Source organism: Cyprinus carpio, chromosome B11 (assembly GCF_018340385.1).
Source record: "Cyprinus carpio isolate SPL01 chromosome B11, ASM1834038v1, whole genome shotgun sequence".
In the NCBI taxonomy this organism is placed as follows: domain Eukaryota; kingdom Metazoa; phylum Chordata; class Actinopteri; order Cypriniformes; family Cyprinidae; genus Cyprinus; species Cyprinus carpio.
Genome location: NC_056607.1, coordinates 6577617 through 6599917, shown reverse-complemented (window position 1 = coordinate 6599917; position 22301 = coordinate 6577617). Strand labels below are relative to the sequence as shown.

The 22301-nt window shown below is 37.0% G+C and overlaps 1 protein-coding gene across 3 annotated transcripts in view; it reads left to right on the top strand.

Moving 5' to 3' along the window:
* Nucleotides 1-22301, top strand: part of fhit (fragile histidine triad diadenosine triphosphatase) — a 291998-nt gene that overhangs the window by 90537 nt on the left and 179160 nt on the right. For all 3 annotated transcript variants that reach the window (XM_042733680.1, XM_042733678.1, XM_042733679.1), the window contains exon 3: nucleotides 17617-17737. In XM_042733680.1, coding sequence (XP_042589614.1) covers nucleotides 17623-17737 — 115 coding nt within the window. In that variant the 5' untranslated portion in view covers nucleotides 17617-17622. The remainder of the gene's footprint in view (nucleotides 1-17616; nucleotides 17738-22301) is intronic.

Genomic DNA, 22301 nt, shown 5'->3' with positions numbered 1-22301 from the left:
TTTTCAAAGTGTTAATATTATTATTATTATTATTATAAATATGTTCATATATATCTATATGTGTGTGTGTGTGTGTGTGTGTGTGTGTGTGTGTGTGTGTGTTCATAAATATCTTTATTAATGCAATATCAGTGAAATATGAAAATGTTGTCCAAAATAAGAGATGGGGGGAAAAGTTACATTTCAGTGCTTTTCTGTTCACTTGTAAAACTTTTGCATTTCTCTGAGAAACTTTGAGTTCACTTGCAAAATATTTGTGTTTGAAAAACTTTTGCCTCCAAACGTAAAGTTTCTTAGGGGTGTAGCTGGGGACCCACTGTCCTGCAGAGTCTAGCTACAACCCTAATCAAACACATCTGAAGCAGCTAATCAAGCTCCTCAAGATTGCTTGAAAATCCATAGGAGGTGTTCTGAAGAAGATTGGAAATAAACTTTTTAGGACAGTGGTTCCTCAGGAGCAGAATTGAAGACGAAGAACTCTGGTAAATAATATGGGGGAGGAAGAAAAAATATATTTTTGTCAGAGAATGCAAAGTAAACTATGTGGATGAAAATATTGAGACAAACCTCTTAATTATTAAATTCAGATGTTTCAGTCAGGACCATTGCCAGAGGTATATAAAATAAAGCAACTAGCCAATGCAGTCTGCATTTACAGTGAAAAATTTATTAAAAAAGGGTCCAAGCTGAGAGCAGAATTCAAACATGGTACTGTGATAGGATGCCAACTTTGCAATAAGTCAGTTTGTGAAATTTCCCTAGATAATTCATGGTTCAAGACAGCGTAAAGTTGCAGAGCGAGTCATAGAGTGCTGAGACACATGGTGCGTAAAAGTTGCCAATGCTCTGTTGATTTCATGGCTAAAGAGTTCCAAACTTCCACTGGCATTAATATAAGCACAAAAACTGCATGGCAAAGCTTCATGGAATAGGTTTCAGTGGTCAAGCAGCTGCATGCAAGTTTCTCATCACCAAGTACAATGCAAAGTGTCGAATGGATTGTGCAAAGCACACCACCACTGGAATCTGGAGCAGTTGAAACCTGTTCTGTGTAATGACGAATCAGATCTTCTCTGTTTGGCAGTCTGATGGGCGAGTCAGGGTTTGGTGGATGTCAGGAGAACATTGCCTGCCTGACTGCAACTTTAAAATTTGTTGGAGGAAAGGATAGTGGTATGGGGCTGTTTTTCAGGTGTTAGGCTAGTCCCCTAATTCCTGTGAAGGAAAATCTTAATGCATCAGCATAGCTAGACATTTCAGACAATGCTTCCAATTTTGCATGAACAGATTGGGGGAAGCATGACTGTGCCATAGAGCACAAAGCAGGGCTGTAAAGACATGGTTGGATGAGTTTGGTGTGGAAGAACTTGACAGACCCACACAGAGCCCTGACTTCAACCACATCAAAACACCTTTGGGATGAACTGCAATGAAGATTGCAAACCGGGCCTTCTCGACCAACATCAGTGTCTGACCTCACAAATAATCTACTGGATTTAAAAAAAAAAAAATACTCCAAAATCTAGTGGAAAGCCTTCCAGATGAGGACAAGCTGTCCCCTTAAAGTCCCTGTTGGTGTAATGGTCAGGTGTCCAAAAACTTTTGTCCATATAGTAGTGTATCTTTGTGTGAACACAACAAAATTGCGAAAGGCAAAAGTTTTGTGAGCAACACAAAGTTTCCTGGTGGAATGCAATGGAACACTTATAGATGTTCATGGGAAATTCATATAGTCAAGATAATGTTTTACAGTTATGCTCAGCTCTAGCCTATTTTCTTTTCTTGAAACTGCTCTTAAATGGTGTCTCTACATCTCTAATTCTTAATCCAGTAACAATTAGGCAGAAAAAAAAAATTAGGAATTATTTAGTCAAAAGTTGTTGAAGGGCTGCACTACCAATTAGTTTCCAAATGAGGTTACATAAGCGTCTTGATTCTTAGAGGCTGCAGGATTTGATTTGGTTTATTACTGTGAACTGGATACCAAGACCATTCAGCTATGAGTTGGATCCTCATTCAGCATTTGCAGAGGTTCAACGATTATGACCCATGAGATTGCAGTGCGCTGGTGGGGAAATCATAATCAATTCTCACGTCCCTGATGAAGAATCGCATTCCCCTTAAATCAATTATCCCATGTGTCTGAGACATATGCTGCATCTCAAGTGTCGCCAAACACACACGCAGGAGTCTAAAGTCTGCTGTTAATTCATTTGTTTGATGAAGGACTCTGTGTATTCCTGTTATCGTGGATCTCTTGGTCTTGAATTATGGTCCTCAGCTCTCATGTAAGCACTGTATTTTTCACAGGATAGGATTCTGCTGGCCATGCATTAGTGCTGCCATTGAAATGTGTGTAGTATCCTACAAGTCCTCCATCACATCAAAGGTCAAAGTGACAAAGTCATCAATAGGCTGTTGGGGGCTCCTCTGGGAGCCATGCAGGCTTGAAAACAGCCGCCCCACCATTAGTTTAATCCTTTCTGTGCTGCTTTAGATGGCCTTTATTCATCTCTGCTTGTTCACCTAATCTCATTTTGGCAACTAATGCCTTGCCCCTGAAAAGTTTGCTGACAGATCACTTGGAGATAATGACTTCCATACACCAACAAATTGGATCTCTTGAGTTCTTTAACCCTGAGGGAAGGGCTCATACTGTTATTTACTAGTCTACACTTAGAATAAAGTAACAATTATATTTTGAGTCTGAGTAAGATGTATTAGGGCTTGTATTTAGGATTCATAATCTGGCTAGCCTTTTGTTACAGGTGCATTTGAGTGTTTCCATGTTCGCTTTTTATGAAACGGCTTTTGCAACCCATTGTGCATTTTAATGTGGCATTTTTACAAGTGGAATAATATATTCAATTAAGCTATTTAGCAAGAATATATACATATTAATTAGTTTATTTATTTATTCATTTTTATTATTATTTGTATTTTTTTCTCAGTGTTCAGGTAAGGTCATTTGAAATCTGTGCCTCTGTGGTTTCATTGTTTTCTCATCCGTACTCATTGCAGACTGAATCCCTGTGTGGCCTCTGAAGCAAATGAGCTCCTTTGTCTTGTTGACATTAAGGCTGGTTAAACATATCTGCTGCCTTACTTTCTTTGCTGTTTATTTGCTGTTGTTAAATAGCTCAGTATTTATAGGCACATTAAGAAATGTATCATGAGTTTTGCTTTCATTTATTAATGGCGAGTGGATTTTGACATTTTGCCAGGTATCCTGCTTCCTCTTTCAGATGTCTAAATTTTTAAGATGGATCCTTTGATAATATGTGTGACTGATAGGTCTACATGTCCTGCATAGAAATATCCAGAGGTTAAGTAAGAGATGGATAGATCTTCCGTCTTCAGGAGATGATGGTGTGGCTTTCAGTTTGATGAAATTCCATTTATCTGCACCTTCGCGAGTGTCTATAAAGCCCAATCCTTGAATGGCGATCTCTGCTGCATTTTCTGCAGATGAAAGGTGATGATGCCAGCTGAGGCTGCAGTTGCTTTTCCTTCCTCTTGGCTCTCTTTGTGGCATGGTTTTTATTCCTGGTTTCCTCGGCTTTCTGCATTATCTGTCTGACAACGAAATGCCAGGCAGAGCGATCTTCTGCACGGCTCTCCCACCTGCCGATGTTGATGTCGGACAACTTCATGCCTTTCTTACAGCTATCTTTGTAGCGCAGTCGTGGACGTCCAATTAGTCATGGGGCCCTCTGCCAGTTCACCATACAATAGGTCCCTGGGAATGCAACAAGGGTCCATTCTCCTAATGTGGCCAAGTCAACGAAGGTGCTTTTCACTTAGTATGGCAGACATGCTTCTTATGCCGGCGCATTCCAGAACATCTAGGGTTAGGTACTTTGTCCTGCCACTGGATGCGTAGAATATGCCGCAGGCACCTCAGATGAAATCTGTTGAGTTTCTTCTCATGCCTCACATGATTGGTCCATGTCTCTATACTACAGAGGAGTGTGCTGATCGCGCAGGCCTTTGAGATGCACAGCTTGGTCTTCACTGTGAGGTTGGTGTTGTTCCAGACCCTCTGGTAAATTCTGGCCATGACCGCTGCTGCCTTGGCGATCCTGCCGTTTGATGGAAAGAGAGCTGGAGCTGATAGACCCGAGGTAGGTGAAGTTCTCAACAACTTTCAGGTTGTACCCATCAATGCCAATGTTTGGAGGGGAGACTTTTTCCTGGGCCATGACGTTGGTTTTCTTCAGGCTGATAGCCAGTCCAAACTCTTTGCAGGTGTAGGAGAAGCAACTGACAAGCTGCTGCAGGCCATCTTTGGTATGGGACGTCAAGAGTGTGTCATCGGCAAAAAGCATCTCATGTATGAGTACCTCTGTGAATTTAGTCTTGGAACTGAGACAAGTGATGTTGAATAGCTTGCCGACAACCCTGGTGTGGATATGAACACTGCAGTCCTTAAAGGTGTACTAGAGGAGCATGGAGAAGAAGATGCCGAAGAGTGTCAGCATGAGGACACAACCTTGTTTGACTCCGCTACTGACGAGGAAGGACTCAGATGTTGCACCACTGAAACAATGCTGCGCATGTTATCATTAAATGAGGTGACGTCAGCAAGCAGTTGTAGAGGCAGGCAATCTTCTGCAGAAGCCTGAATAGACCACTTCTGCTAACTAGATCGAATGCCTTCGTAAGGTGAAAGTAATGTAGAGTGGCATCTGCTGTTCTCCTGCAGCTGGCATAGTGAGAAGATCATGTCTACAGTTGACCGGCCGGCTCTGAAGCCACACTGGGACTCTGGGTAGATGCAGGAGGCTAGAATCTGCAGGCACACCAGTGTGACATGTGCGAATTCCTTGCCAACAATACTGAGGAAGGAGATGCACCTGTAGTTGTTGGAATCACTGCACTTAGAGTGATACAGATTCTTCAGTGCAACTGGCACCTTGCTGGCCGCAAGGGAATGGTCCGTGTCGCAGTCGGCACTGTGGTAACTGCGGGTGACTTCCTTGATGTTACCACTGTTGGCCAGTCGGGTCTCCTGGTCTAGAAGCTAAGCCACAGAAGGCCAAGAGCTGGATTTTGGTTGACGGAGCCAAGAGACGCACCCCATATGGGGCATTTCTTGAGAAGTGGGGGCTTATCCCCCACTTCCACCCCGGCTATATCAACCTTGGACTACAAGGTGTTGAGATGGATAGTAGGATATGATTAAACAAAGTGTCCTTCTAGATTTGTGTGAAGTGCTTTCACTTTCTGAGGCAAAATGCCTTATCAAAATTTTGACTCTATTCCTTGGGCGAATACTGTCAAAAAAGATGCCTGGACCATGTTTTACTCCATATTAAAAAGAATGAAATGAAAAAATTAGGACCCACTTTACATTAGGTGGCCTTAACTACTATGGACTTGCATTACAAAAAAAATAAAAAAAAATAAAATAAAATAAGTACAATGTATTATTGTATTGCAAAGTACTTATTGTGTTGCAAATCACATTTGCTGCTACTGAGGTGGTATATGGGTAAGGTTAGAGACAGTTTTGATGGTATGGGTAGGTTTAAGGGTGGTTTAAGGTGTAAGGGTGTCACAGTATTCCAAGGACGAGGACAAGGAAGATGCAGGTAAACTTCTCTTTAATAATGTCAGAATAAACTCATTACAATGGAGATGTCTTTGAAAAGGCACAAGAGATAAATAATGCAGAGAATGCAAGGGGACAGTCTTATCTGCAATGCTAGGTACCAGTCCACAGTCCAATAATCCCAAGAGGATAAGCGAGGTCGGAAGAGCACAGGTAGGTGTCAAATAGTCCACAGGGCCGTAAAAAGGAACACTGAATAAGTAACCTCGAGACCACCCGATGAACTAGAGGGGTGAGTGTGCTCTTATAGTGCTCTGGTAATTAAGTGCAGGTGCTCAGTACTCCGGTGATTGAGGGTGTGGTTGAGTGACTGGTTCTGTGGCTGTGGCTGGTGTTTCAGTGTCTGTGACTGGTGCATCTGTGACAAAGGGATGGGTCAACAGTGTATTTGTAAATGTAATTACAAAAAATAATTACATATGTAATTACATGCAGGTATTTTTAAAATAGAAGTAAAAACATGCATGTGCACAATAAGTGCATGAATGAACTAATGAATAAACGAATGAATGAATGAATGAATGAATGAATGAAAATACTGATTGATTGATTGATTGATTGATTGAGACAATTATACTTTATTAAATGACTGTTACAACAGTGCAGAAAGAAATAAATTTCTATAAATTTATAGTAATACTATGGAAAACTCCGAAAATGTTTAATGTATTATTGTGTTATACATTTAATTGTTATACCAAATTAAGTTCAATTTAAAAATGAGAATGTTGCAATTTATATCTTGCGGCCTTATGTCTCTCATGTGATGACGAGGATTAAGTAATTTATATCTTAAAATAGTACTAAATACAGGTCCTTCTCAAAAAATTAGCATATTGTGAAAAAGTTCATTACTTTCCATAATGTAATGATAAAAATTAAACTTTCATATATTTTAGATTCATTGCACACCAACTGAAATATTTCAGGTCTTTTATTGTTTTAATACTGATGATTTTGGCATACAGCTCATGAAAACCCAAAATTTCCTATCTCAAAAAATTAGCATATTTCATCCGACCAATAAAAGAAAAGTGTTTTTTAATACAAAAAAAGTCAACCTTCAAATAATTATGTTCAGTTATGCCCTCAATACTTGGTCGGGAATCCTTTTGCAGAAATGACTGCTTCAATGCGGCGTGGCATGGGGGCAATCAGCCTGTGGCACTGCTGAGGTGTTATGGAGGCCCAGGATGCTTCGATAGCAGCCTTAAGCTCATCCAGAGTGTTGGGTCTTGCGTCTCTCAACTTTCTCTTCACAATATCCCACAGATTCTCTATGGGGTTCAGGTCAGGAGAGTTGGCAGGCCAATTGAGCACAGTAATACCATGGTCAGTAAACCATTTACCAGTGGTTTTGGCACTGTGAGCAGGTGCCAGGTCGTGCTGAAAAACGAAATCTTCATCTCCATAAAGCTTTTCAGCAGATGGAAGCATGAAGTGCTCCAAAATCTCCTGATAGCTAGCTGCATTGACCCTGCCCTTGATAAAAACACACAGTGGACCAACACCAGCAGCTGACATGGCACCCCAGACCATCACTGACTGTGGGTACTTGACACTGGACTTCAGGCATTTTGGTATTTCCTTTCTCCCCAGTCTTCCTCCAGACTCTGGCACCTTGATTTCCAAATGACATGCAAAAATTGCTTTCATCCGAAAAAAAAGTACTTTGGACCACTGAGCAACAGTCCAGTGCTGCTTCTCTGTAGCCCAGGTCAGGCGCTTCTGCCGCTGTTTCTGGTTCAAAAGCACACGCCTCTGCACGGTGGCTCTGGATGTTTCTAATCCAGACTCAGTCCACTGCTTCCGCAGGTCCCCCAAGGTCTGGAATCGGTCCTTCTCCACAATCTTCCTCAGGGTCCGGTCACCTCTTCTCGTTGTGCAGCGTTTTTTGTGCCACACTTTTTCCTTCCCACAGACTTCCCACTGAGGTGCCTTGATACAGCACTCTGGGAACAGCCTATTCGTTCAGAAATTTCTTTCTGTGTCTTACCCTCTCGCTTGAGGGTGTCAAATGATGGCCTTCTGGACAGCAGTCAGGTCGGCAGTCTTACCCATGATTGCGGTTTTGAGTAATGAACCAGGCTGGGAGTTTTTAAAAGCCTCAGGAATCTTTTGCAGGTGTTTAGAGTTAATTAGTTGATTCAGATGATTAGGTTAATAGCTCGTTTAGAGAACCTTTCATGATATGCTAATTTTTTGAGATAGGAATTTTGGGTTTTTCATGAGCTGTATGCCAAAATCATCAATATTAAAACAATAAAAGACCTGAAATATTTCAGTTGGTGTGCAATGAATCTAAAATATATGAAAGTTTAATTTTATCATTACATTAATGAAAATAATGAACTTTTTCACAATATGCTAATTTTTTGAGAAGGACCTGTACAATTTTTATTTATTTATTTTTTTTTTTTTTTTATATAATGATTTAAACAATTTATTTTGAATAATGTGAAATGTGAATCTAATATGTCTTTATTAGATTCGCCTTCTTGTATCTTTGTTTTTTTTTTTTGTGAGGTGTAAATAGTCTTAGATTACATTTAACATTTTTTTGTATAAAGAAATAACTTTTAGATTTTTTTTTACATTATTTTTTTCCTGCAAGCTGCATAATGTTTTCCTTTCATATGGATATTGAATGTATGAAAATCTTGACCATCCTCACTCATCTTTATAAAATTGATGTGTCTTATTTGTTTGCATAAAAGCTAGTGTTAAAGATGCAATATCTCATGACACTGGTGTTGCAGGTCAACCTTTAGGACTGCCTTCAGGTGAAAGGTCAGCTTTTATTTACACTGGCCCCTTAAGCAATCATTTCATATACAGCTTTGGCTGATTGTTGATGTGATAACCCTTCTAGTCTGTGAGCCTTCATGCTTTTGGCCTTTAAGTCAGCAAAATAGGCACTCCTTCACAGAATCCAAGATCAGAATCTCCACATGCCACAGATCAGCTGTAAGCGTAATCTTTGAACACGCTACAAGTGTGAAATTTAAATGAACTGCTTAGAACACAGCAGACAAGCCAAGTCATCTCAGTGACAATAAACAGCTGATTGATTTGGTTATAAATACTCCACAGATTTCCATAGAGGCAACAGTATTGTTCATTATCTACCTAGCTACCCGCCAGGAGAATCTGTTGGAAATAAGATTAACAAATACAATGATCTTGAGGCTGCGTTCAGAGGCCACAAGACCTGCTGCTTTTGATACGCCCTGCGCACAAATCATAGTACATTTCAATCAAAACCATTATGTTCCATTGCTCTTATTGAAAGTCTGCACTGTAGACTTAAACCGCGTCCTCTACTGTAGGCCTGCACTTTTTAAAAGACGACTATATCTGCGTTCTGTCCTTTGATATTTTCTCTGCATGATGATTCTTGCGGCTGCGAATGAGATGATGGTGTGATAACTTTAGAGCGTCCTGACAGTTTTACTGGTAAGCCAGTGCTGATCAGAAAATTGGATCTAAATAAGATTTCTATACAGACGCTCAGCGTGCTGGTGTTCAAACACAGGTGATATAGGCTACATTGTAAGAGTTTTTCAATTAAAACAAGCTTAAATGCATTCTCTCCCTCGTCCAGCAGCACCTGTTAATCAGAGGTTTCCTTTTGTTGTGGCAGATTGGATGAGCCTCATCTTAATAACAGAGGTGGAACCGCTGAGGGAAAATGGGGATCCAAATGAAAAAATAAGAGAAAAAAACATGTTTCCCCTTGCACATCTGGGACTTACCTATATTGCAACAAAGATCGAGGTGTTTGGGTTATAATAAAAGATAAGCATGCATCTTAAAATTAATTTTGTTCTGCGTAAATTGTTTATTTAAAGTTGCAGAAAGCACTGTTTTAAAAATCCATCAAAAGAAATGAAAAGTATTTTTGACATTCGTTAAAGAATTATAATTTCTGTGCCAATGGCTTTGAGTGAACTGACTTACCGAGTTAAAAAAAAGAAGAAGAAGATAAAAAAAAAAGAGTTTTGAGTATAACTTATGTTTGTCCAGCTAGCTGTAGATGTGATTCTAAGGTGCAGTCACATTTCCTATTGTTTGGTGAGATTTTGCAGACAAAATCCATTGTCATTTTAATTGGAATCACTGGAATCAATTGGAGTTTTGGATGAGGTTAAAAGGTTAAAAGAGTTTGCTGCAAAGACTTTGCTGTGCAAATTTCAAATCTGGTTCAGTTGGTTATATGAATTCACCACGTTAACCAGCAGACGTCAGTGACTTTGTTTGAGTTGTGCTTCATACATTGATACTCGGTTGACCGTAGACAATGGACCTTTCACTATTATGCTTGCATCTGTACAAGTAAGATCTGTTTTATCTGATTCAATTAATTAAGGTGCATCCATGCTAATTTCATTTACTGGTTTCCAGATTATTTTTTAACCACTGTAGCTTGCCAGTTAGCTAAGATTCAGATGAATATTAAACAACAAGCTCAAAATATGTAAAAATGGTAGTTCTTCTGGTGAACTCGGTGTTCAAATTTGCTGTATTTTTTTTTTTCGTTGTCAGTTGTTTTTCATTACTACTATGTGTTAATACAGTTGAACTTGCTGTGAAAATAACCATAGATGCTTGTATAGCAATAGTTGGGGTCATGTGAAATCTTTGCAAGAGGCTGGATCCAATCTGGACACACCTCACCTAAATAAATAAGCAAGCAAGCAATCTATTTACTGTTACTTTTGCCTCAATAAACCCCTAATTTGCTTCTTATTAATAGTTTGTATGCCGGTTGTTAAGTTTAGGTATGTTGTAGGATTAAGGGATCTAAAATATGATCATGCTGAATAAGGGATTAATATGTGTTTTATAAGTACTAATAAACAGTCAATATGCTAGTGATATGCATGTTAATAAGCAACTAGTTAAATGTGAGAATTGGTCCCTAAATTAAAGTGTTACCAAAGTTATATAAAAAGTCATATTGTAAAGTGAGAAGTGACCCTTCAAAACCAATATATGACAAACTATAAGAGTGGTCTCTTGTCATAGTGGCTGCCATGTTGAAATCTGATACAATATGACACTTTTAGTTTAATCATAATGTGGACTCGTAGGAGGACCGTAAATGTTTTGAGGTGATGTTTTGGATAGGACCTCATTGCCCCTTTGTCTAAAAATAACAAATGTGGTTTTGCAAACATAGTGTAGCCTCATTGAATGCGTGCATTTCTTGCTTGAATTTAACATGGTAAAAGTCTTTTGGCAAGAGCTTAACATTCAACTCTAGACAAAGAGATGCTGCCAAACCACCTGTAAGTGTTGAGGTTTTTTTTCGACCATCTGTGAAGTAGCATTTAGCTGATTTTGAGAAAAGGTTGTAAGGTCATTTGTACATTTTAAAAAGCAAATGAGTATGAATACTATAATTAACAAAGCAGCATGTTACATCCAGATGCCTTGCCTTTCCCTTTGTATCTCACAGGTTCTTGGTGTGAACACATTTAATTAGTCGTTATTATAATAACACATAGACACAAACGTGCCCACATGCATGCACACGCATGTCTGACTCGATTACTGTCAGCACACCCGTGAGAGATCGGCAGTCAGCATTAAACCGATGATGAAATCTTTCATCACTGCCTTATTGATGTAGCTGTACTTGTGGGATCTTATTTGCTACCAAACCACTCCTGCAAACAAACTTAATGAGACGACGTTTCAAGACTTGCATTGCTTCTGATAGCATTTCAAAACACGGGAACTCCCTCTAGCCCTCTGTCTGGATGCATCTGCTACCTGAATAAACTCTAGTTATCGGCAAGCTAAACTGACAGCTGAAGCCCGTTGCTCTCTGGCTGTGTTTGGGAGCTGTTTTTTCTCTCTTCTCAGGTAGATGAAGCACAGTGTGCCAAAGGCCATGTTTGGATGGAAAATGAAATCAAATGTGTGTTTTTTTCACCTTGAGGTGCTTTCTGTGTGGTAAATCATTGGTTATTCATCATGATTAATTTTAAGCAATGCCACACTCCATCAGTGGTCCACTAGAAGTTCATTCATCAATGCCATAGTCTTGCAGTGCAACCTGCTTTGTTATTACAATGTCATTACATTGTAATAAGATGTTAATAAGTTTGTTTTCATTAAAAAAGGGTCTTGTCCTTGAGATAGACAGTGCTTATGAAAGCAAACTGTGTGAAATGAAACAATGGTTATGTCTAAAAATGTGGGAAGCCGTCTACAGCAGTTACCAAATTGAATGTTTTAAGCCTGTGAATAAAGACGCTACTTTATACAAACAGTGCTTCTCATACAGTATATACCACATGAGAGACTCGACTAACGCCTACAGCTTAAGTCTGATGTTAACCTCTATCTAAACAAATCCATTGTATAAGAAGCACAAAAAATGAAACTCTTTTATAATGGTATGTTTCACTGCTGATAAAATATACATACTGTACATTTTCCTCAGCTTCATCCATCATTTTGAAAGGAATTTTTGTTGAAATCAATTGCAGTGCATTAAGCAATACATTAAAGGAAAAATGGCATTGTAAATTCTGATGTCATATGACACATCTCAGAGGGTAGCTTAGTATAATTAGCAGTGTTTGCTAATTGTTGCTAAGCATCACTATTATTATCAACCTAGGCTAATTGGAAAAACAGGCATGTGGTGACATTTGTGCGAAATTATATTATGTTGCTTCTTGCACATTTCACAACGATTTCAAAGAGAAATAGCCCATGAGTGGCACTAAAAGCTTGGTCAGTTTTATCTGAAACAGACTAACACGAATCAGTTCGGAGGTGAAATGTCAAGTGCTTGGTGCTAAAGGTTAATGGTATCAGTAGTCTTCACAAAAAAACAAGCAAAACAAACAAACAAAACATTTGCTGGTCCAACCATGCCATTTTTGCTTGCTTCTATGAGTCTCAGTGAATCTCTTTTATCATTACTTGTGTTTCACGGCACTCTGTATCATAATACTGTACCGGGTGTGCTACTGAGCAAGTTTACTACATCAGTATAGCCATACATATGGAGCTGCTTAAGTGATGCAAATTTCAAAATGTATTATTTTACCATGTTAAAAGTGTTTTGGGGTCATAATGTAGCATTGTGACATTGCATTGCAGCTATGAAAGTAAAGTAAAGTCACTTTCAAACTAAGAAGATTTCTGATGGACAGTGTAGCAAATCCTTGTGACCAGCTAGAACCCATTATGAAATCTGAGTATGGAAATATTTTACTCTCACATGAAATTGTATGGATTTGTATTGAAATGACTTAAGTTTGCCAGTGTTAAATGTGACCACATTTTCCTAGTGGGCCATTAAAGACATACATATTTACATTGCACACCAGATTTTGAGACCCATCCAGAGAGTTAGCAATACACAAAAGGGAAGAGCTTCTGTATTAGCCTGCAGTATGTGCTCAATACACTTACTGATAAAGACGAGAGATTTTTGTTTGTACACTGAACCGTATGAAATTACTCTGTTGTATCACTGACATCACTTAAGGATATGAATGCAAAAATGCCATAAAATTTTGTAAAAAGCCTTTGAGTGCTGGTCCTCGATGAGACATTCTTTTCATCTCCAATGGACTAGCTAAAGACAAGTATTCCACGGAGTTGATTTAATTTAGGGCTGACTGCTTGGTGGACAGAATCTCCTATAGTCTTTTTTTATTTTTTTTTAGTAAAAAACGGGTACAGCTCAGCCTTGGGCAGCATATCGTTGCTTTTGTGTTCAAATTGGAGATGAGGTCAGGTCTCACATGGATATAGCCTAAGGTGTGCTTTTGATATATGTTTAATGTTATTGTACTGAATTTATCTCATTTGGCTCTTTTGAATTCATATATACAGTAAATTATTTTTTTTTTCTATTGCTGTTCCCTTCTTAACTGAAGAATAAAATTTTTAATTGCAGTCCTGTAAACATACATTTGTATACAAATAAAAAAGTAGCTTATTTCCAGTGCTTGAACTGCATTAGCATTCGTTTTGTGATTCATTTTGTCAGAGCTTAGTGAAACGTGTGCATTAAAGACCTTGAGTTTGTGTGTTGTGTTACGTTAGGGGATATAATGTTTCCTCTATTTGTTTCATGCTGTCACAGGGATTTCAGTGGCTTTGCAGTTATGAACACCTGAGCCCGATTCCACAGGGGGGAAGTGGTCGATATGTCTTTACAGGCCACTGTGTAAAACAAGGAGGTGTTGAAATGCAGTCAACCTTTTGTTTTAAGGGGTCATGGCATGTTGGGGCTGCAAGCAATGCTCTGACATATAAAAAGCTTTAGGATGGCCTGATATTTACAGGCAGAAGAAATGCACTTTTAGTCTGATTTTGTGAGTACTGATATCTGAACATGTACATTTCGATTAAAAAAAAAAAAAAAAGAAATTATTTTGAAATAAGCTTTGCTTGCAATATGACTTTGATTTATAATATATACAGTAGTGATTGATTTAAGACAACACAGGAGCACTCTATTTAATGGAGCAAGATGTTTTTGGGCAATTTCTGTGCTGCATGTGAAAGCATCATGGATGCTTTTTGTATTGGTAAATATTGTTTGATTGCTTACTGATTGCTTTTATTGATTTTTTCTTATTTCTATCTTTTAACCCAATTTTTTGCAGTTGTTTTATTTGTCTGATTGAACTCATTATTAGTTTTATTTGTTGTTTATTGCTTATAATGTATTAGGTTAATTAGAATCTAGAGGCCTGGATTCACAAAAAAAAAAAAAAAATCTTATAGGGATAGTTCACCCAAAAATGAAATCCGAGAGCTTTATGACCCTGCAAACAAAGTAGTTCCCTTGCTGTCTATGCAGGACCAGAAAGCCATCGGATTTCATAATTTAGGTTCAGAAGATGAACAAAGGACTTACCGTTTTGGAACGACAAGAGGATGAGTACTTAATGGCAGATTTTTTTTGGTTGAACTATCTCTTTAAGATTTTTTATTATATATATTATATATAGCAGATATACGGTATCTTGGTTTTGCAGTACATTGCTTGTGCTATAACCGCTTGGCTGCTTGAGTTTGTGACATCTGCCCTCCTGAATTCAAACTATGCTGCATTCTTTTTTTTTTTTTTTTGCCCCACAGCCCATTCTGCATTCTTCATTGGCCCATATGTATGTATCTCTATAGTGTATAACCCTACTAATTATTTAAAAAGCCAAAATTACAGTAATTATGATCTAATGGATTTAAGTTTGATTAATTGCACAGCCTTAATGAGAATAATGAAAAATTCAATATATTAGGGAAAACAAAATGACTTCAAATACCATAACCATTTGTTCTCATAAGTGTTTACCATGTCCATATATTTCAAAATAAGTATTCCAGCTGAATTTCATTGAATGAACCTTGGAGTGTGAGTGTGTGTATGTGTGTTTGAATTAGTTTAGGGATTATTGTATCTGCAGGTAAATGATGTATCAGTAGCGGTGAGCAGGCTTCTGGATTTCACCGATTACACGCTGGAGCAGCAATCTGTGCAGTCAAGGTTACAGATAAGGATTAAACATGTAACCGGCGCAATAACGCCGCATGAATGCAGGCCAAGCGCAAGCCCAGTGAATCATGCGTGACCGTCACTGCTGCGAACCGAGTCACAAGCACGTTTGATGAAAATGTTGATATCAAATCACAGCTGAGTGCCGAAATGTGCCAACACCCTTAAATCCAGACATGTGTGTGTTACCGTACCTGACAAATGCCAAACGCGTGTCGTTAAGCACACGGGAGAAGCACATTAATTAGGTCATTGCAAACTGTGGCATGCTAATTGCAGCATTGTGATTCTTAATTGTGGAATTGTTGGAATCTGTTTAGGAGGCTAATGCCCGAGACAGCTGGTATGCACACATTTTCTGCTTTCTTTTATTTTTTCCCTCTTCATTTTCATTCTTTTTTTTTTTTTGGGAATTTGTCCTCTGGGACAGCGTCCAATGCAATGCACAGTATGGGTCCTTTTCGCCATGTTTTCCCAAATAATGTGTTTCTGTGTGAGTGTGTGTGTGTTTAGAGGGAAAGAAAATTAGGTTTTCTGTGTATGCCCGTGTATGAATAATTCTTCATGCATGCATGTGCGCACGTGTGTGTGTGTGTGGTGGGTCATTTTGAGTGCACCTATGCCTGTGTGTGTATCTGTGAGTTGTGAACCTTCCTCATTATCTTCACCCTTGTCCTGCTCTTCTTCCTCCTCCTGTGTCTGCATAGACTTAATATAACCCTATTATAATAATTCATGCACATATAAAAACCCAACTCCCTTTGGTTATTACATATAATTACATTTCTAAGGAACATTCATGGCTGTTTCTCTCTCTCTCTCTCTTTATCATGTTGAATGCAGAACTGATTGCTTGACATTTGTTTCACTTGGTAAATAGGACAAATCATGTACTCATCATGAAATAGTTCAGCTAAAAATGACAGTTCTGTCATTATCTATGGAAGAAAGAAAATCAAATAAATTTGGAAGGACACGAGGGTGAGCAAATGATGACAGATTTGTCATTTTGTTAGGGCAAACTGTTACTTTAATTCCACTTGGGATGGGTAATGCGACTGCATTAATATATTTTTAGCTGATCAATGCAGACTGAAATTCCCTGGAGAAGATGTTTAAATTTAGCAAGAGGACGCTGATCTTGGTCTATGCTTGTTTGTAATGGTGGGCATTGAAAAGCCCTCCCAGTGTGACAAGATCCCTGTTTTATTGCTTTATGGATTGTTCTTTGTTTGAACTCTTGCTGTTTCAGATATTCGTTTTATCATTGACATCTCCCATTGAGACCATTTTAAAATAGCTCGCCATCAATTTGTTTACTTCAGGTCTGCTATATGAGATGCTTTCATCTGCACTGAAAGGAGAGAAGAAATATTATAGAATGGATAAATGCTGTCTCAGACAATTAAAAGCATAGAGAAAAACTTCACTTAACAAGATGTGTGATCATATTAGTTTGCTAAGGTAACCTTAACTGTTGGTACATTAATATAATATTTATTTATTTGTCTGGGTCTGTTAAATTATTCAAAAATACATTACATAAACAATTCATACATATAAAATTAATTTAAATGTTAGTAAAATACACCCAAACGCTGTTTTCCTAAGTAAAAAATTAGGTTTTCTACTATAAACTTTCCATGCTATTTATTTATTTATTTGTTTATTTATTTATGGGATTGTTTGTGTAATTTGCTAGAAAAAACAAAACAAAACAAAAAACACTTTAAAAATATTTATTGATCTAACTATTATTATTGATTATTTTATATAAATTTAATTATAGTTTATATTTATCAATACAGTAAAATTATAAATATAGTCACCTAAAAATATATACTATAATATTTTTATTTAAAGTTCTCAATTTTTTACGTATTTTTTTTTGTTAAATGAATGTAATTAAATTAAATTGAACAAAATCAAAAAATATAATAATAATAATAATAATAATAATAATAATAATAATAATAATATATTTATGTCTCATAAAATTTTACATACTTCAACATTTTTTAATGACATTTTCAGGTTTTAAAATTTTGTAAAATGTTGTTCAAAAACCTTATGGCATTTTTGATTGTAATATTTGTTTAAAACATATATATATATATATATATATATATATATATATATATATATATATATATATATATATATATATATATATATATATATATATAATCATTATATAAAACCTAAACTAATAATAATAATAATAATAATAATAATAATAATAATAATAATAATAATAATAATAATATCTTTAAGTTTCTTAAAATATTAGATAATTTGACATGACATTTTCAGGTTTTAAAAACATACATACAGTACATAAGTAAGGAAGGACGTACTGTGTATACGTAAGTAAGTAATAATAAATACAACATTTTGTTGAAATACAAAATTGTGGGACACTATTATTTGTCATTGATGGTGAAAGCTCTGTCTCTGTCTCTCACAGGAACTGATGTCCACCATGGCCACATTTCGCTTTGGGCAGCACATCGTAAAGTCCTCGGCTGTGTTTTTGAAGACGGAGTTGTCCTTCGCACTAGTCAACAGAAAGCCGGTCGTGCCTGGCCGTATCCTTTTCAGGTTTACCATAGCGACTGGGGTATTACACTGAGGTAAAGCGAGAGCAGGTAGGATTTTCAGTCTGTCTGTGTTTGCTGTGGAACATAGTGCTCTCTGAAGAGCAGCGCTGTCGCTCCCTGCTGTTGCTCAGCAACAGTTTGCTCTTTGTTAAGTTTGGCCTGACCTTCGCATTACGGACGTATCTCCAAATGTTTACCATACAGCGCTGCACAAGAGCTTCTCTCTTGGAACAGGCCTCTGGGATTGGCTGAAAGTTTCGCTCTCTTGTGTCTAAAATGACCTGAAAATTCCTGACAGATTCCTTCTGATCTTTCCATTTTTTAAGCTAAATAAATAATTTAATGTATGGTGTATTTTATACTTGCAATGCACCTAGGTGAACTAAAATTGCTGCAGTTTCCCTATAATCATAAAATAAGGTTAAATAAATGAATAAATAAATAGAAATTAATGAAATAAATAAATAAAATAAATAGTTGATTAAAAAGTTAGTTATTTGATAAAAGAGTTGGATATTTCTTATTCAAAATTAATATAAAAACTCTTTTTAAAGAAGACATTTGGCAGATTATTGCAGATTATTTCAAATCAATGTAAAATAGAAAAAAAAAAAAATTAAGTGTTCATTGTCTTGAAAAATAATGTTTACACAAAAATAACAACAATAGCAATGAAGTACTAATTTCAGATCCTATATAAAACATGCATTTTTTCCAAATCATGTTTTATACTAAATCCGTGAGAAAAATCAAAGCAGTAATTTTAAATTGTGTTTCAAATTTGAAGTATCTAAATCTACAAAAAAAAAAAAAAAAAAAAAAAAACATTTTAGAAGTAGTTATGGCTGGTATATGCACATAATCCTATAAAATATTTGTTTGTTTCAGATGTAATGATTGTTTAAAATAATTATATTATAAAAGCATTAATAGCAATTAATCATGCCCCTGATAAATGGTTAGCACCTACATATTCAGTATTCCCCCCTCAGTAAATATTTATAAATGGAACTAATTGCAATGATTAATTGGCATATTATGCAATTCATTTGATTGAACATTTTCCAGTCAGTTGACAGCCTAAGTTAATCATTTAGATATTCAATTTGCAGACATTTGCTTTGTTTTGTGCGCTTCCTTAAATGTAGCAGGCACAAACTGTGCTCTTTTCACAAACTGACTCGGCTGCATGCAACACAAAAAGCCAAATACCATGAATCATCATCAGATGCTCCATAATACATTCTCTTCTTTTTATGCTTTGCTTCAAAAAGAAAGCAGATACTTCTTTGTCTATTAATCTTAGTTCTCAACGTGCAAATGCAAACATGCATACATTTGCATGATTTCCATTGCTGATTTGTTTGAATAATGTCCTTATTCTCTTTTCGAATAGCAATAAGTCCCAGGCTTTGCGGCAAAATATCTTCAAGTGCTGCTCTGTCTTATGTAAGCCTCTATGTTTAGATTAGCTTGTGATGGAAAGCCATTTTTCACAGCATTATAGGCCACTGCAGCACAATCCTAAAACCCAGTGAGAGGCAGCAATGTTTGGAGGGTGTAAGCAATGCATTAGCATTATTTAATTGTTACTCTCACAGTCCGAGTGGCATAAAACATTACAACACTGCCAGGAAGAAGCAACGGCAGTAGAGCTAAAGGACAGAGCTGCTGCTGTGTATAAGAGAGTCATGTACTGTATAAGAGGCCTATATAGTCATGTTTGTCAGTGTATCAGTGTTATTATCTGTTTCTTTATCACCAATATTCCCATAGATTCCAATCTAGTGTTACGCTTCAGTAAGACTCTGTGGCAGATGTGGTTTCATATTCTGTATTTAATGAAGGGACATTTAAACATTTTAATTGTAACTTAAAAAAAAGTATATTCCAGGTTTAATACAGCTTATTCAACTGAATATGTAGCGTAATTCTGATTTACCACAAAAAGTATGCATGTAAATGTATGTAAATGTAAGTAATATTTTTCCCAGCCCTAATTTTCTTCAAATGAATAAATATATGAATGTATGTTATGGTGAGGCGGTTACAATGGTAGCCAATGGGGCCAATTTTTGGAGGATTTAAATACACAAATGTGAAGCTTATAAAAGCATTTTATAATTCATAAATTATTAGAGCTGTTATGTTTTTTTCTTATCATTTTCACAGTCATTTAGGATTTTAAGCATTATTTCATTCTGGCAAGCATGGGCGATTCCAGGATTTTAATTTATAGGGGGGCTCAGCCCCCAATGAGGGTACGATATATATATAATTTATTTATTTTTTCAAATGAAAATGACAACATCGTTTATAAAGTATATGCGTTCATATGCTTCATTTTCACTGGAGGAAACCTGTGGTGTGATAAGGAGTGAACGCAGCAAAAACATAGTATACAGTAGATGATATTGATATTTTGTAAACTGTATTTATGACAAATAACTGCATAAATGCAGATATTATAACTATCTATCATTAAACACACACCTTATCCTCTGTTAATCGCACTGTGCTGCCGCGGTCTATTTATTATTTATTTATTTATTTATTTTAGTTAGTTAATTTTAATTGTAATTTTTTTTTAAATCTAGCAAATTGGCCAATACTGATACTAGTTGATTGATTTATTTATTATTTTTTAAGCAAATTTATTTATTGGTTATTTGCTCCATAACAAGCAAACTGGCCTTTAACAAAAAAAAAAAAAAAACATCTGTTGACATTTGAAATTGTGTATAATTTCAGGATTTAAAGCAAAAACAGAACCGTCTGACTTTAGCTTTGTGAAATTATGCTATATAAAATATCTGCATAAACCAAAAACGATGGACTGATTGAGGCCACTGATCTATAATATAATCAATTTATATAGATCAGTGATTGAAGCCCTGTTTACACTAGTGCGTTTTGGTTTGTAAACTGCATTTTAAAATGAAAGCGATCCTCGTTTTCACTGCATTTCAGAAACTAAAGACAGATGTGTCTACCATAGATATATCTATGATGTCTATGTGCTTAGAGCGGTCAAATGGGGAATCTACCTATACATATCTATGGGTACAACAATGATCATGATGTTTTCAAAAGTCTCCGATTTACTCCGTTTACACTGAAACACAACCCCGGATTTTTCAAACTAAAACAGGGTCTGCAGTGTTTTCAAAAGTCTCCGTTTTCAAGGGTCAAAAACGCTGGTTACGCTATGGTTACGCCTGTAAATGACAGGCGTAACCATAGCAAAATTTATGCTTTTTAAAACGAAAATACACTAGTGTAAATGGAGCCTGAGATGCAGATTTACTCTCTGCCAGCAGGTGGCGCTTATGGAACAGCCACAATATAGCGGTTCCCCTGGTTACCTCTGTAAACAAAGCAAAGCTGTGCTTATAAACACTACTTTATACAGAGGTAAAAGAAGAAAATGGCATTGCCATCTAAACCTTCCTCAAGACAGTCAGTTGTCTTTAGTATAACCCCACACCCTCAATTCAATATTAATATGTTCTTCCTTTATTTCAACCATCGTGAATCTGGGACAGTGATAAAGATCCACCAGTCGATCACTGTTCTCCCATTTAAATGGGCTACTTTTACACTCTCGCTCCAGGTTGTTTTTTAGTCTGTGGGTTAAAGCGATCTCCCCACCTCCCCTGGTGGCATGACTAGGCTAGTTTTCTTTAGCAATTGGGCTGGTTTTTTTTTGTTTGTTTTTTTTTAGAAGACCTGGCAACCCTGTTTCCAGGTATGTACCTTGGGCTGTTTTGCCAAGTGTATGGTGTAAATTCAGGTATCGGTTATAGTCAACCATTTGGAATTGGGCATGGAGACCTGCAGTGTAAATGCTGTCATGGTGAATGTGTTGAGGAAATGTGGCTCGGTGTGTCTGAGCTGTTCCCTGAGCTCTCTACACCTTTCAGTGGGCTAGCAGGGTTTGTCTTGTATCAAAGCTGTTCACTTTCTACATGCATCAGTTCAGAAGAGTTTGGAGAGGTAGACAGCGCTTGGCAAAGATCTTAAAGCTTCCCTGCAGCTCTTGAACATCAGTATCACACCTGAAACACAGTGAGGGGGTGAGGTTGCTTTATGTGGGGAGCGGGTCCCTGGGGCAACGCTGCTGAATCCCAGCGGCTTTAGCTTGTGTGATTTAAGTTAGTCCACATCCCAACACATCACCACATGAAAGGGCTCTGTTCCTCCACACGCACTTATCTTCTGCTTCTAAACTATTTTTTCACAAGCTTTCTGTCTTGTTTTATCATGAGTAGGGTTTGATGTGGGGGTGGGGATTGTTCGATGCCAGTTTCCATATGGCATATCACTGACCAAACCTACACAGAATCAGATTTATCTGCTCGTAAAGTCGCCTACAACAAATTAAACCATGAATGAACTGCTGGTCGTTTTACATGTCAATCAGACGGCTTCTTCCTGTCTAAGTGGGTGGTTCTTGGCTGGAATAAGTCTTAATTGTTGTGTAATACCAATTGCCTCCAAAACTATAAAGAAAAGAAAAAAAAGAAGAAGAAAAGTAAAAGTAATAACAAAT